Here is a 13,198-nt window from a genome sequence, read left to right on the forward strand (position 1 = left end):
GGGTCCAGCCATAACCAGAATCAAGGAAGGTCTGGGTGGAGAAGAACTGGAAGATCAGTGGACAACATCGCAGCTGTTCGCCAAGCTCTTCAAGATAACCAGGATGGTACAGTTAGCAGTCGCCGTAATGGAACAGGTATTCCACACTCAACCTTCAACAGGATTACCACACTGGACTTGACGTTTCATCCCTATCAGATGATCAAGCGGCATGAACTGCTTAATGGTGATCACCAGCGTCGCTTAAGGTTTTGTCAGTGGCTGCTTCAAAGACCTGGCTGCTTCAAAGACCTGCCCGCTTCCTGGATGACTTCCTCATTGAAGATGAGTCTTGCTTCGCCTTGAATGCGCAAGTGAATACCCACTATCTGAGGGCATATTGAGAGCAGGGACACCCTCTGACGACTTTTACTATGAACGTAGTAATAACAGAGCTAAAGTGACTGTTTGCTCCTGGCCTCACAAGGAATGGACACATCATCGGACCTGTTTTCTTCGACAACAATGTTAATGGAGCTGCCTATGTCCAGATGATAGATGAGGAAGTTGTCCAAGCCCTTGACAGAATTCCAAGATACCGTCGTCGAAACGGTCGCTTTCAGCGTGTCTGGTGGGCACAAGATGGAGCTCCTTGCCATCATTCGAGAGCAGTGACGGAGCGTCTTACCCAGCTTGTGGGCATATCTCAAAGCGAACGTGTACACTACTCCTCCATTCAACTTGGACGACATCAGAACAAGAATCACCTGCGAGATGGATGTCCTCAGGCAAGACGGAGCTGTTGTCAGGAGAGCTGTACTGGACAAGGTCGAGGCAGACCCATGCAGGACTGCATTTCAATTTTCTGTTAGGTTTCTTCTTTCCTTTTGTTGATTCTGACATCGTAACAGAGGTGTCCAGAAACTGAACTGCTTGCCTATATAGTGTGTAACACTAACCTTGTTTTCAGAAAACGACTTGACACTATGGGCACTGTAAAAGGAAGGGCATTTCTTGTGTGTACACATGGGACCTGCAGTGCAAAGAAGGGTGCTTTGTTTTTGTTCAGCGGAGTTGCTTGCGCTTGCACATTTCAAGTGATTTGTGCTGTATTTTCAGTAATGCATGTAGAATGTGATCTCCTAACATTTTTAAAGTTACCTAACAATGGGGGAATAACGCCTCACTAAACACCACCTGGCCTGCATTGTCTGTGATGCACTTGCTGGTCTGATGTTGAAAAAGAAGACTCAGAAATGTTTTATGGGGCACTTCCAGCTACTGGTTTTTCCTCCAGCATTCCCAGCAACATTGTGTTTGTTGTCATGCAGCTCTGTTTTCATTATTGAGCGCAACAACATATTACAACAACATTTTCCGTTCTTATTTATCACAAATTTCAAAACGTAAAAGAAAAAATACAACAAAAAAATTGATATATTTTTTTGTCTTTCGATTTGGACGATCTTACCCTCTAATTTCTGCCTTTATAGTACTTTTTTTGGTCAACCATGTTGATGGGTTCGTAATTTGAGGATCGGTTGTATACAAAACTTCTGATGCAATAACAAATTTTGATCGGTGTCAGCAAGTTGATGAGCAACGCACATTATTGGGAGGGTCCATCAACTTACCGCCAACTCGCTGTCAACCCGCTTGGTGCTGTCAACTCGCTGTCAACTCCAAAATAATTTTAAACCCCACAAAAGATGCATAAAACTATAAAGTATAGCTAAAAGAGAATTTGAAAAGTTTTAGGCTACACTTCAATTATAAGAGTTTAGTTTTTTGTTCGTGAAAGAAATATCTCTCAGCTACAAAGCTGTCGGTCGCCATCGGTCGCCATCTTGCTTTTTCACATGCCTGTACAAAATCGACAACAGAGGGCGCTTTCCTGCATTTGAAATAGTCTTGCCTCAAGGCGTGAATGATTGGTACTGCATGTGTAGTATTTACTGCAATCTATGTTAATTTATCGCTGAGGCCTTAGGTCAAGACTAGTTCATACCTGCCATCTTGGTAGTGGTTGAGTTGACAGCGAGTTGACGGCAGATATTATTTAATAATATTTTCTCCGGCCAGATGAATTACGGAGCGCCGGAAATTTGTTGTCAATAAAATATATTTCTCCGGCCAAATGAAATACAGAGCGCCGGAAATCTTTTTTCAAAACTTATATTTTCTCCGGCCAGATGAAAAACAGAACGACGGAAATCTGTTTTCAATAAAATATATTTTCTCTGGCCAGATGAAATACGTAGCGCTGGAAAAGTTTTGTTTTTTTCCTTTTTTTTTTTCCCGGCCAGAAGAAACACAGAGCGCCGAAAAAAATCGGGGAAAATTTGAAAAAGCCGGAATTCCGGCAATAGCCGGAATTCCTGCAATAGCCGGCAAACTGGCATCCCTGATGGACTCTACCTTAGACCATAAAGCAGTTGTTTTAAATGCTTTGTTTTGTTTCTTTCTTAGAAACAAATCTGAACTACATGTAGTTTTCAACTTCCAATACCTCGGGGAGCTAATATCGACTAGTCACCCTCAAACCATGTTATATTTGTATGTTGGCATCTTTCGTACACCACAACCCTGTCTACTCGGGTGAAAGAATTAATCCAAACAAAACAACATGGAACAGCGATGTGTTTGTTCACAAATACTTAATGTCTAGGTTTTTTTTTATCTCTTTCCATAAACTCTGTGTTCGTTTTTATGAACACTTTATAACCTCTAGTATTTATTTGATGTGTTAATTTAAGTTTTCAAATGTAATAGATTTCTACTTTAATTTCTTTGACATTTCTAACATATCAACAATCTTTTGATCAATTAATAATAAATCATCCGTTCTTAAACATGCATCCTTGTGGAGACATCTTTTGTTCTTTACTTTGGCTTCTTCTCAAAGACGTTGTACAAAACATTTCTTATGAAGCACCACAGTCTATAGAATTCCCCTGAGGAGACCTTTTATTTTCCCTTTTTTGTTTCATCCATAGTTTCCATAAGGTACCAAATATGAGCACACCCAATAACACAACACTGACCCCAAAGGAGCCTGTTTGCTTTGACAAACACTAAATTCTAGTCTGTTTTTGATTTGGGTTTTACTCAAACACTGTGCATTTTAACTAAGAGATCACAGAGTAATATTATGAAACAAATGTCTATGACTGTTAATATAATCTTTATCCTTACAGCAAAGGACCAAGTGAGTGCTGAAAGTCTGTACTCACATATCTTCCTTTGGTTTGGCTGTTTGTGGAAGAGCTACATCTAAGTCTTTTACTGATGGTTCTTCTGCTGTAAATGGCGTTTGAATCTTACTTCCAGTTACCATTAAATTGTTGAGATCCTATCAAGTTAAAACAAAAAGTGAAATCTATTATAAATCTAAAAGTGTATGCACTGCATTAGTATAGATTGAGGGAAAGAGTTATGAAAAGGAGGTCCAACAATCAAATTGTTCTTGCTGGAAAATTGTTGTTTCGGGAGTATTGTTCATTATAACCACTTTGCTTCAGAGGACTCAATAACATCCAAAACTCAACGCATCACACAGTAACAGTATTTTAAACTGGCATTCCAGTTTCTATTCATGCTGGTGGTGGTCCTATCAACAAGCCACAGTGACATGTGGTGAGTCACTGTAGAAGTTGCGTGTACACAGCCAACTTTTTTATCATGACTAAAAGAAACTGCAAACAATGAATTCTTGGCATAGGTTTGTGCCTAATTTTTAAGGCCCTGCCACACAAGGAATAACGTAGCAAATAAAGATAACTTTTTTTCTGAAAATTTGGTCCAGACTTTTGGAACAATCCGTTTCTTAGTGAATTTCTGACAAACGAGACAAATGAATGCCAGCGTACGCCTAGCAAGATTGATGAGGCCGGTCATGTGATGTGTCTCGACTGGCCCATAAATACGGTTAACCCTTAAGTTCCCGCTCCGCCCAAAACTGCCTGCCCTATTACTCACTGTAACGCCCAAAACCACCCGAGAAACAGTCTGTGCTTTTAATTAGTGCACTCACAGAGCAAACTGATGAATAGCAACCTGAAGTGTTATACATTAATAGAACAGGCAGCAGTTCACCTTTTCAATGCAATGAAAAGAATTTACTGTTGTCATTGAAAAAAATTACGTAATCTTCATTCAAAGGTCAAACATCGAAACATTTCGGTCAAGTTCACAACGTAGCTCTGCGCGCAGTGCTTTCTCAGGTATGTTATTTTATGTATATGTTGAGATACACCAAGTGAGAAGTCTGGTCTTTGACAATTACCAATAGTGTCCAGTGTCTTTAAAAAAAGAAAACACTTTCTGTTTTATTGTTTTGATCTTTAGTAGTAATAATGTATTAATTACTACATGTAAGCTACATGTAAACTAAATGTACCAGTTTTCTATTAAAACCAGTTTCTATTCAAATTCATACCTTGTGACATGCAGTCTTCTTTCTTAAAAATTTCAACAAAGTAATTAACATTTTCAGACTACAACTTTTGCATTTATTCCACACATACAAGTCAAACTTTTCTAATTAAATGCATGCTAAGAAAGTGCCAAGCCTACTAGCAATACTTAAGTGAATGCTACGATAGTGTTATTCATAACGTTTTAATTTGAAATAGTCAGAAAGATGATATTTACCGGGCTGTAAGGATCCAAATGTTGTGTGACTGCATTCAGTTGCTGTCTTCGTTCCTTCAGATATTGAGACTGGTGCCACGGGTAGTTAACAAAAGTGCTTGGACTTGAAACATTAAACTGGACACCTGTAAGACACAGAACAGTACATAACAAAGACAGGGGAATAACTTTTTTTATTATTGGTTATAACAAACGTTAAAACTTGAGTCATCTGTTGCATTGTACATGACCTGAACTGCCTTGACACTTCATGAGTCATTCCATGTCAGACCAATGCACTTTTTTACCTCATGTCTTCCGATTTTGAAAAAAATTGCTGTGCTTGTAGGTCCTAATGAGCAATGAATGCACACCAACTTTTAGCCCGATCCGACATACCATGTGGTCAGGGCAGAAACCACTAAAATCTGACATTTTTAGGGTAAAATACCACCTTTTGGGTAAAAATATGTCATAACCAAGTCAATTTTTATCACATATATGCAACTTTGGTATCAAAATGATAGGAATTGCATGCTTAAATCAGTTCTTTTGTCAAAAATAACTTTTCTGAAATGTAGGTCACTGTAATCTTGAATATGTTATCGCGACCTTTGACCCAGTTTTTTTAATAATGTATCATTCCAAAAATCAACAAAATAAAAATCACTTGATAGAGCATGCTATCAGAATCCACTAAGAAACAGTTGGGCTCTTTAAAATTTACGACTTTATGACTATTTTTGTACCAGTCACTGTACAAAAGTCAACGAAATGAAAATCAATTGATAGAGCATGTCATCCTCTATCAGAATCCACTAAGAAACAACTGGGCTTTACAAAATTTACAACTTTAAGACTATTTTTGTACAGTTGGTTGGTTACAAATTAGTCAACATAAAACCACCAAAAAAAAAAACTTTCCAAAGTTACTAAAATTGTTAATGGTTTGGAATTTTTTCATGTTGAGGGCTGATGTGGTCTAACCAGAATCATACTTTAAATACCAGCAGTGACCCACCCAGGATTTAATTTGGGTTGTGGGTGGTGGGGGGGGGGGGGGCATATTTCCCAAACAAAATTCTTTCAAGATGGTAAAAAAATTTCACCATGCTGCAACTCTGACTTCATCAGAAGGGTTAGCAGGCCTTTTTGTGTGCTATACGGTTAGTGGCGCTATGAAATGGAAATCGCACAGTTAGCACAAAATCTGCTGCTGAGCAGCTCTATTAAAATGAGCCCTGAAGTCAGAGTTGCAGCATGGTGAACAAATTGTTTTTTTTTTAGGATTTCTCAGAAAGTTATTATGCATTAATTTGTTGTTCAAGATTCATCACAGGGGGTTAAAGCAAGACTGCATAAGTTTGTGATCTACTGAAGAAAGGCAGACATCTTCTCCATCTCAATTGATGTAATATCTAACTGTGATCACTAATAATCACACCATGGTGCACCAGAAAGGGGGGGGGGGGGGACGACGATGGGTCTAGGGCATTGATCCTAGATGCAGCCCCTCCTAGGTATCCAATTTGTTTGTTTGTTTGATTTGTTGTTTTACAATCTTCGAAAGGATTTTTTGGGGAAAATATGGCCCACCCCCAAAATAATAAAAATCATGTGTGCGCCACTGCTGGTATTTTAAATTCTGATTCTGGTTAAACCACATCAGCGCTCAACAGGACAAAAATCGCAAACCATGAACACTTTTAGTAACTTTAGAAACAGAGGAGTGAGTTTTGTTAGTGGATTTATTGAATTATATAAATTGACTAATTTGTAACCTACCAACTGTTGTAAATTTTGACGAGCCCAGTTGTTTCTTAGTGGATTCTGATAGAGGAAGACATGCTCTATCAAGTGATTTTCATTTCGTTGATTTTTGGAAAGAGCGTTATTTCAAAAATTGGGTCAAAGGTCACGATAACATATTAAAGATCACAGTGACTTGTACAAAAATAGTCATAAAGTTGTAAATTTTGAAGAGCCCAACTGTTTCTTAGTGGGTTCTGATAGAGGAAGACATGCTCTATCAAATAATTTTTATTTTGTTGATTTTTGGAATGATACATCATTTCAAAAACTGGGTCAAAGGTCACAATAACATACTCAAGATTACAGTGACCTACATTTCAGAAAATTTTATTTGGACAAAAGAATTGATTTGAGCATGCAATTCTCATCATTTTGATACCAAATTCGCATATATGTGATGAGAATTGACATGGTTATAACATTTTTTACCGAAAAGGTGGTATTTTACCCTAAATATGTCAGATTTTAGTTGTTTCTGCCCTGACCACATGGTAAGTCCGATCGAGCTAAAAACTGGTGTGCATTCATTGCTCATAAGGACCTACAAGCACAGCAATTTTTATAAAAATCAGAAGACATGAGGTAAAAAAGTGCGTTGGTCTGACATGGAAGCAGATAATGATAGTGGAAAGCCGCCCTTCAAATATCACTGAGGTGCTGTAGTTTTTGAGAAATGAGTAAAACAAATCACAAAATAATTTTCGTCTCAGGAAGACGAAAACTATTTTAGCATGATATTATACTATAATCCTAGCATAACTGGTTAATACATTTTTACATGCTAAAAAAGAGACACAAATTATTTGTTTTACTCATTTCTCAAAAACTACAGCACCTCAGTAAGTAAAATTTCAAGGGAAACTTTCTACTATCATAATCCTCAAACTGTGTTAGTTTAATGTCAATCTGTGGACATTGTGTTATGTGTTAGGAAAAAGTCCATAGACCCTTTAAAGGCACTGGACTTATTTGGTTATTGTCAAAGACCAGTATTCTCACTTGGTGTGTCCCAACATATACATAAAATAACAAGCCTGTGAAAATTTGGACTCAATTGGCCATCTATGTTGCAAGAAAAAGATGAAAGAACAAAAACCTTGTTGCACACATTTGTGTGCTTTCAGGTAGAAATAAACAGTTTCAGCTTTAAAGGATTCAGGTATTTAAAAATGTCCACAGATTTACATTAAACTCAGGGACAGTGATGAAGCGCCGAGGGTAGGCAGGCCGCGGCCCGACAAATCTAGGCTCAGTGTGGCGCATAGAGTATCATGCATAACAATGGACCATGATCATTGTCCTATTTTCTAAAGATTGCGGCCAGCTGCAGCGCGTTGCTCACCATGCAGTGAATTAAAAAAAGCTTCCTTCCCCACAGAGGCAAGGGTCGTAGCAACCACAAACCAGTCCTTATGAACATTTCTATATGGATTGGGGCTGACTGCGGCCCACCGCAAACAGGCAGCACTTCAGTGTACTTTTAATAGTACCGGTATTCTATATCTACTACATGTACCTCCATGCCTTATTCTATACCTCAAAGAACTTCCGACCTGGGCCAGTGGAAAAATTTGATGTCAACAGTCAATGGAAACATTCGGTTTACTCTTTGTAAATTAGACGGTTAAGTCTGTGTCTGTAAGTCTTCATTTCAGATAAATTTATTTCATGTCAACACATCATCATACAAAGTCAACGAACAGACAGAACTGTGTACATTTTTTTCTGTGGGTACGGCAGGTAGGCTACTGCCAACGGTCGTTGGTGAAGGAAAACCCGCCAAGCTCTCATGATTCCCCGCCCGACCACCACTGACGGAATGTTCTCTCCTTCCGACCACCATAAATTGTACAATGATTTGAAATGATTACCTATTTTGCAAAAGCATTATTTATTTAACTGATTATGAAGTTATGAATTTTCTTCAAAGAAAATCTACCTCTAAATTATAGACCCATGTATCCAGCTCGAAGTTCCGTTATATTTGGTTGAATCCTCCCACATCCACATTTTGCACAATGTTTTTTCCCTGTGTTTTTGCTGGTATTTCCACGTTTTCGTGGTCATTGTTTTCATTATCTTATTCAAGCAAGTTGTTTCATCTGTGGGCTGGGTGGGAATTCACAACTTCCACCTAGCACCTTTTAGAGCAAAAACATTGTGCCGCCCAGCACAGATTTCTCCCCAGATATAGATCAAAATATTGTCCACTGTGCCTTATGTGTCTGCTAAGATAAAGGCATTGACCTTGGGGACACATAATGCTGATGATAAGGAGTCTGAGTGGCCAATAATGTGAGCAGCCGCGGACAAAGCCAAAATTTTATAGTTTTTATTTCCCCATCCCGGGTTTTTCTCTGTCCCATATTTACCTGTCTTAGGTTTTTTCCCATCCCGTTTTTTCTCCCTTAGCATTTCCCCGTCTCGGTTTTTTTCCCCCACCCCAGGTTTATTTCCCCGTCCCAGGTTTATCCCCATACCAGGTTTATTCCCACATCCCGTTTTTTTTTTCTCTGCCCCGTAACAATTATTTCGCCGTCCTGGGTTGTTTCCCTGTTTTTTCTCTGTCCCTTAATATTTTCCTGTCCCAGGTTTATTCCCCGTCCTAGGTTTATTGCCTTTTCCTGTTTTTTTCTCCCTCAGCATTCCCCCATACCAGGTTTAGTTCCCCGGGTTTTTCTCTGTCCCATAATATTTTCCCGTCCTAAGTTTCCCCATCCCCTTTTTTTCTCCCTTAGCATTTCCCCGTTCCAGGAATATTTTCCCGTCCCAGGTTTATTTCCGTGTCCGGGTTGTTTCCCCGTCCAAAGTTTATTTCCCGTCCTGCAGGCTTATTTCCCCATCCCAGGTTTTTTTCTGTCCCATCATATTCCCCCATCCTAGGTTTATTTCCCCATCCTGTTTTTTTTCCCCTTAGGTTTATTTAGTATCCCGTTTTTTTAAGCATTTCCCTGTCCCGGTTTATTTCCCCGCCCCAGGTTTATTTCCCTGCCCATGCGCAGGTTTATTTCCCTTTCCCAGGTTCATTTCCCCGTCCCAGGTTTATTTCCCAGTCCCAGGTTTATTTCCCCGTCCCAGGTTTATTTCCCCGTCCCAGGTTTATTTCCCCGTCCCAGGTTTATTTCCCCATCCCAGGTTTACTTCCCCTTCCTGGTTTTTCTCAGTCCGATAATATTTCCAATCCCTTCCCTGTCCCAGGTTTATTTCCTACTCCTGATTTTTCTCCCCTAATACTTCACCATCCCTTTACATTTCCCTGTCCCAGGTTTTTTCCCCCGTCCCAACGAGCAGAGTTTTAGCAATAAGTGTGGTCAATGTGAGCAGGCAGAGTCTCAGCAATAAGTGTGGTCAATGTGGGCAGGTGGTATACAAAGCATAATAAATGTCCAAGTGTGGTTATACAGTACCTTGTATCAAGTTACAACAAATGTAACATTTTGTTTAAATATGAACCCCAGTATAGTTCCAATTGCAGCACATCTAAGGGAATTTTGTGGCTTTTTACCTTTGATGCCAGGAGTTGTTGGGACTGGAAAATATTAAGGGAATGAGAAAAAACGAGAAAGGAAATAAACCTGGGACAGGGAAATGAACATGGATGGGGAAATATTAAGGGACGGGAAAATATTAAGAGCATGAGAAAAAACAAGAACAGGAAATAAACCTGGGACGGGGAAATAAACATGGACGGGGAAATGTTAAGGGAATGAGAAAACGGGAAGTGGAAATAAACCTGGGACATGGAAATAAACATAGACGGCAGTAAATATTAAGGGAATGAAAAAAAACTGGAAGAGGAAATTAACCTGGGACGGGGAAATATTAAGGGACGGGAAAAAACGTACAAAGAGGAAATAAACCTGGGACGGGAATAAACATGGACGGGGAAATAATTATAAAAGGACTGAAAAATATTAAGGGAATGAGAAAAAAATGGGAAAATTCTTGAGAAAGTCGACAGCCCGAAGGACTTCGTCTTGAAGTTGGTATTAAACAACTTGCAGTTATTCTTTTAAATACAACTGCAATTGTAGGAGATATCAGTTTAGTTTACATAAACCCGAAATTGCCGTCGCTCACATTGTTCAAACAATCATGTAGTCTGGTTGCACACCATAGGTCTGGATAGCCATACTGCACAGTACATCGTAGGGGAGAGAACCAGACACACGATGGACAAACTCAAAAGCAAATACATGTACATGTATTTCTGTAGTAGTCGTCAGGAATATTTCAGTACTACATACACATGAGTTGGAGGAATGCCAACAATTTACAGAATGTATTCCAATATAATTTGGGAGAACAAGAATGGTATGTTTCATCATGGTTTCATTCAGATTTTAGTCCCTCCATGGTCCACTGTTATCAGTTTACAATCACGATCGGCCACAGTTCGTCGCACTTCTTCTCTGGTCCATTGTTAATACCAGCTGATGAGACACCAAAAGGGGGGGGGGGGGAACAAACGAACATTCAACAACAAATGTATTTTTATCGGAAATAATATCAGTAAACTAATTGTGCTTTGTCTCGTGGTAAGAACATGGATCCTTTACAAAATTCTAAAAGGATCAGTTTCACATTCAAAACATCGTGTTTATAGTCCGAAATCTTGCAGTAATAAACACACTTGCTTTATTCATTCATCCCTTCTATACAGTTTCATGATTCAGTCCACTGGCCGGCCGCAGCGTGCCGCGCTTCTTCTCTGTCCATTGTTACCAGCTGATAAGACACGCAATAGGCAAAATTTAATGAGTTGCTAACCTCTCAGAGGGACAGGTTGGCGGCGCCACACAGAGCTGCAGCGGGCCACGGCTCGCTGATAAAAATATTATTGACGCTGTCCCTTACACGATTTGAAGATAATGATAGAAGAAAGCTTCCCTTCATGTTTTTGAGAAATGAGTAAAACAATTGTCACACAATAATTTTTGTCTCAGTGAGACCAAAATTATGTTAGCATGTAAAAACGGGTTAACCAGTTATGATATTATATCATAACACACCATAACTGGTTAACACGAAACTGACACAACTTTTGTGTGTGACATTGTGTTACTTATTTCTCAAAAACTACAGCACCTCAGTAGGTAATATTTTAAGGGAAGCTTTCTACTATCATTAGTTTCAAACTGTGTAAGTTTAATGTAAATCTGCGGACATTGGGCCATAAAAATAAAAAATAGCAATTACTTATCAAGTAAAAAGTCCAGCATTAGCAAAAGTCTGATAAGTGAAAGATGAGGCATGAGAATTTGCTCAAATCTCTATAAATAATCTTTTACTTGACTAACTTTTTACTTGACTTGGATAAGTAAATGGTCGGACTATCATTATTGGGACAACAGCTGAAAATTACCAAAAAATTACTGGCAAGTACAATACAACAATCTCACTTGGGCTTGTACATACCACAAACAACTCAACTCAAATACTGAAACTTAAATCAAAAACTTTAACCTTTCCGTTGAACGCGGACGGCTCGCACTGCTTCACAGCTCGCCCAAAAACAGCTAATAATAAAAGACTGGTAACTTAAATCTTACCCATTTCCTCTTGGACTGCGATTGGGTGACCAATGTGTTCAATGGGAGGAGGATATCCCCTTTCCGTCTCATTGAATGTCATGCTGAAAATTTAAATAAATACAGTGTATTTATAATTGAGAAAGTAAAATTAGCTGTTGCAAACTGCTTACCAACCAAAACGACCTATGGTATAAATGTCTGGCCATTGGGGTCACTAGAAAATACAGAAAAACCGACAACACATTTTGCATGACATCCATTTAAAATAAAATGAATGCTCACTAAGCGATACAATCCAAATGGGAAATTAGTTTATTTATTTCTCATCAAATATGTCGATGACATTTTAGACAGAGATATTTCAAGAGATGTTTTCTACTGTCGTCATCATTTGACCATGTACATTTTGTGAAATCTGTGATATTAAACTAGATTTTTTACCAATTCTGTAATGTTCCATTAAGATATGATGATGAAAAGATACAATAAGAAATTTGAATACAATTTTGAAAGGCACATAAATGTTAAAGGGGCACACCGACTGAATTGGGCTATTTGGGCTACAAAATAGAATAGGATATATGACTTCAACGGCCTTCCAGGAATGAAGAAGAACAGTCCCTAATAAAAATCATCAAATTTAGCCGTTTTTGAGCATTTTTAAACAAAAAACGCAGGTCGCATGACTGTTTTAACCAAAAAGTGGTACACAAAATCACGTGACCTTCCGGGCTAGTTTTACTTCCAGCCGTCTAAAAGTAACTTGCAAAACCAAATTTATATCTTTTTTTTTACAAAGGTATTAACGAGTATTTGATGAAAAAGATCATGTATTCAAATTATAGCTACAAACTGTAAATAATGGTGAAAAGCTAACTTAAGATTTGCATTTCAAAGAGTCTGTGTAACGGAAGCTTGTTATATGGCCCCACGTCGTGGAGCAATCGGAGCGTAAGCCTTGGGGCATATCACGTACCGCACATGCCGTGTCTCGTGGGGGCTGGAGGTGTAATCACGGGCGCTATGATCTCCCAGCTTGCGGGTCTTGCCGTGAGCTTGGGAGGGGTTTGGAGCCAGACATCAAAGTAAATGTTTGTCATCGTGGATTAGTCAGTCGGCACACCTCGTGTCGAACCCGTTATTTCTTATGATCGCAACGTTCCAATATTATTTGTTTTGTTTCATGGCTCCTAATTTCTTTTAATTAGGAGTTTTCAGGTTATTAAAAAAGATTGATGATG

At 38.8% G+C, this 13,198-nt stretch overlaps 1 protein-coding gene across 2 annotated transcripts in view; it reads right to left on the reverse strand.

The window, feature by feature from the left end:
- Nucleotides 1-13,198, reverse strand: part of LOC117287854 (MYCBP-associated protein-like) — a 124,863-nt gene that overhangs the window by 57,682 nt on the left and 53,983 nt on the right. For both annotated transcript variants that reach the window (XM_033768407.1, XM_033768409.1), the window contains 3 exons: nucleotides 11,976-12,058; nucleotides 4,633-4,757; nucleotides 3,213-3,331 (listed from right to left, as the gene is read on the reverse strand). In XM_033768407.1, the coding sequence (XP_033624298.1) occupies nucleotides 3,213-3,331; nucleotides 4,633-4,757; nucleotides 11,976-12,058 (327 nt within the window). The remainder of the gene's footprint in view (nucleotides 1-3,212; nucleotides 3,332-4,632; nucleotides 4,758-11,975; nucleotides 12,059-13,198) is intronic.

This window comes from Asterias rubens, chromosome 3 (assembly GCF_902459465.1).
Source record: "Asterias rubens chromosome 3, eAstRub1.3, whole genome shotgun sequence".
Taxonomy (NCBI): Eukaryota; Metazoa; Echinodermata; class Asteroidea; order Forcipulatida; family Asteriidae; genus Asterias; species Asterias rubens.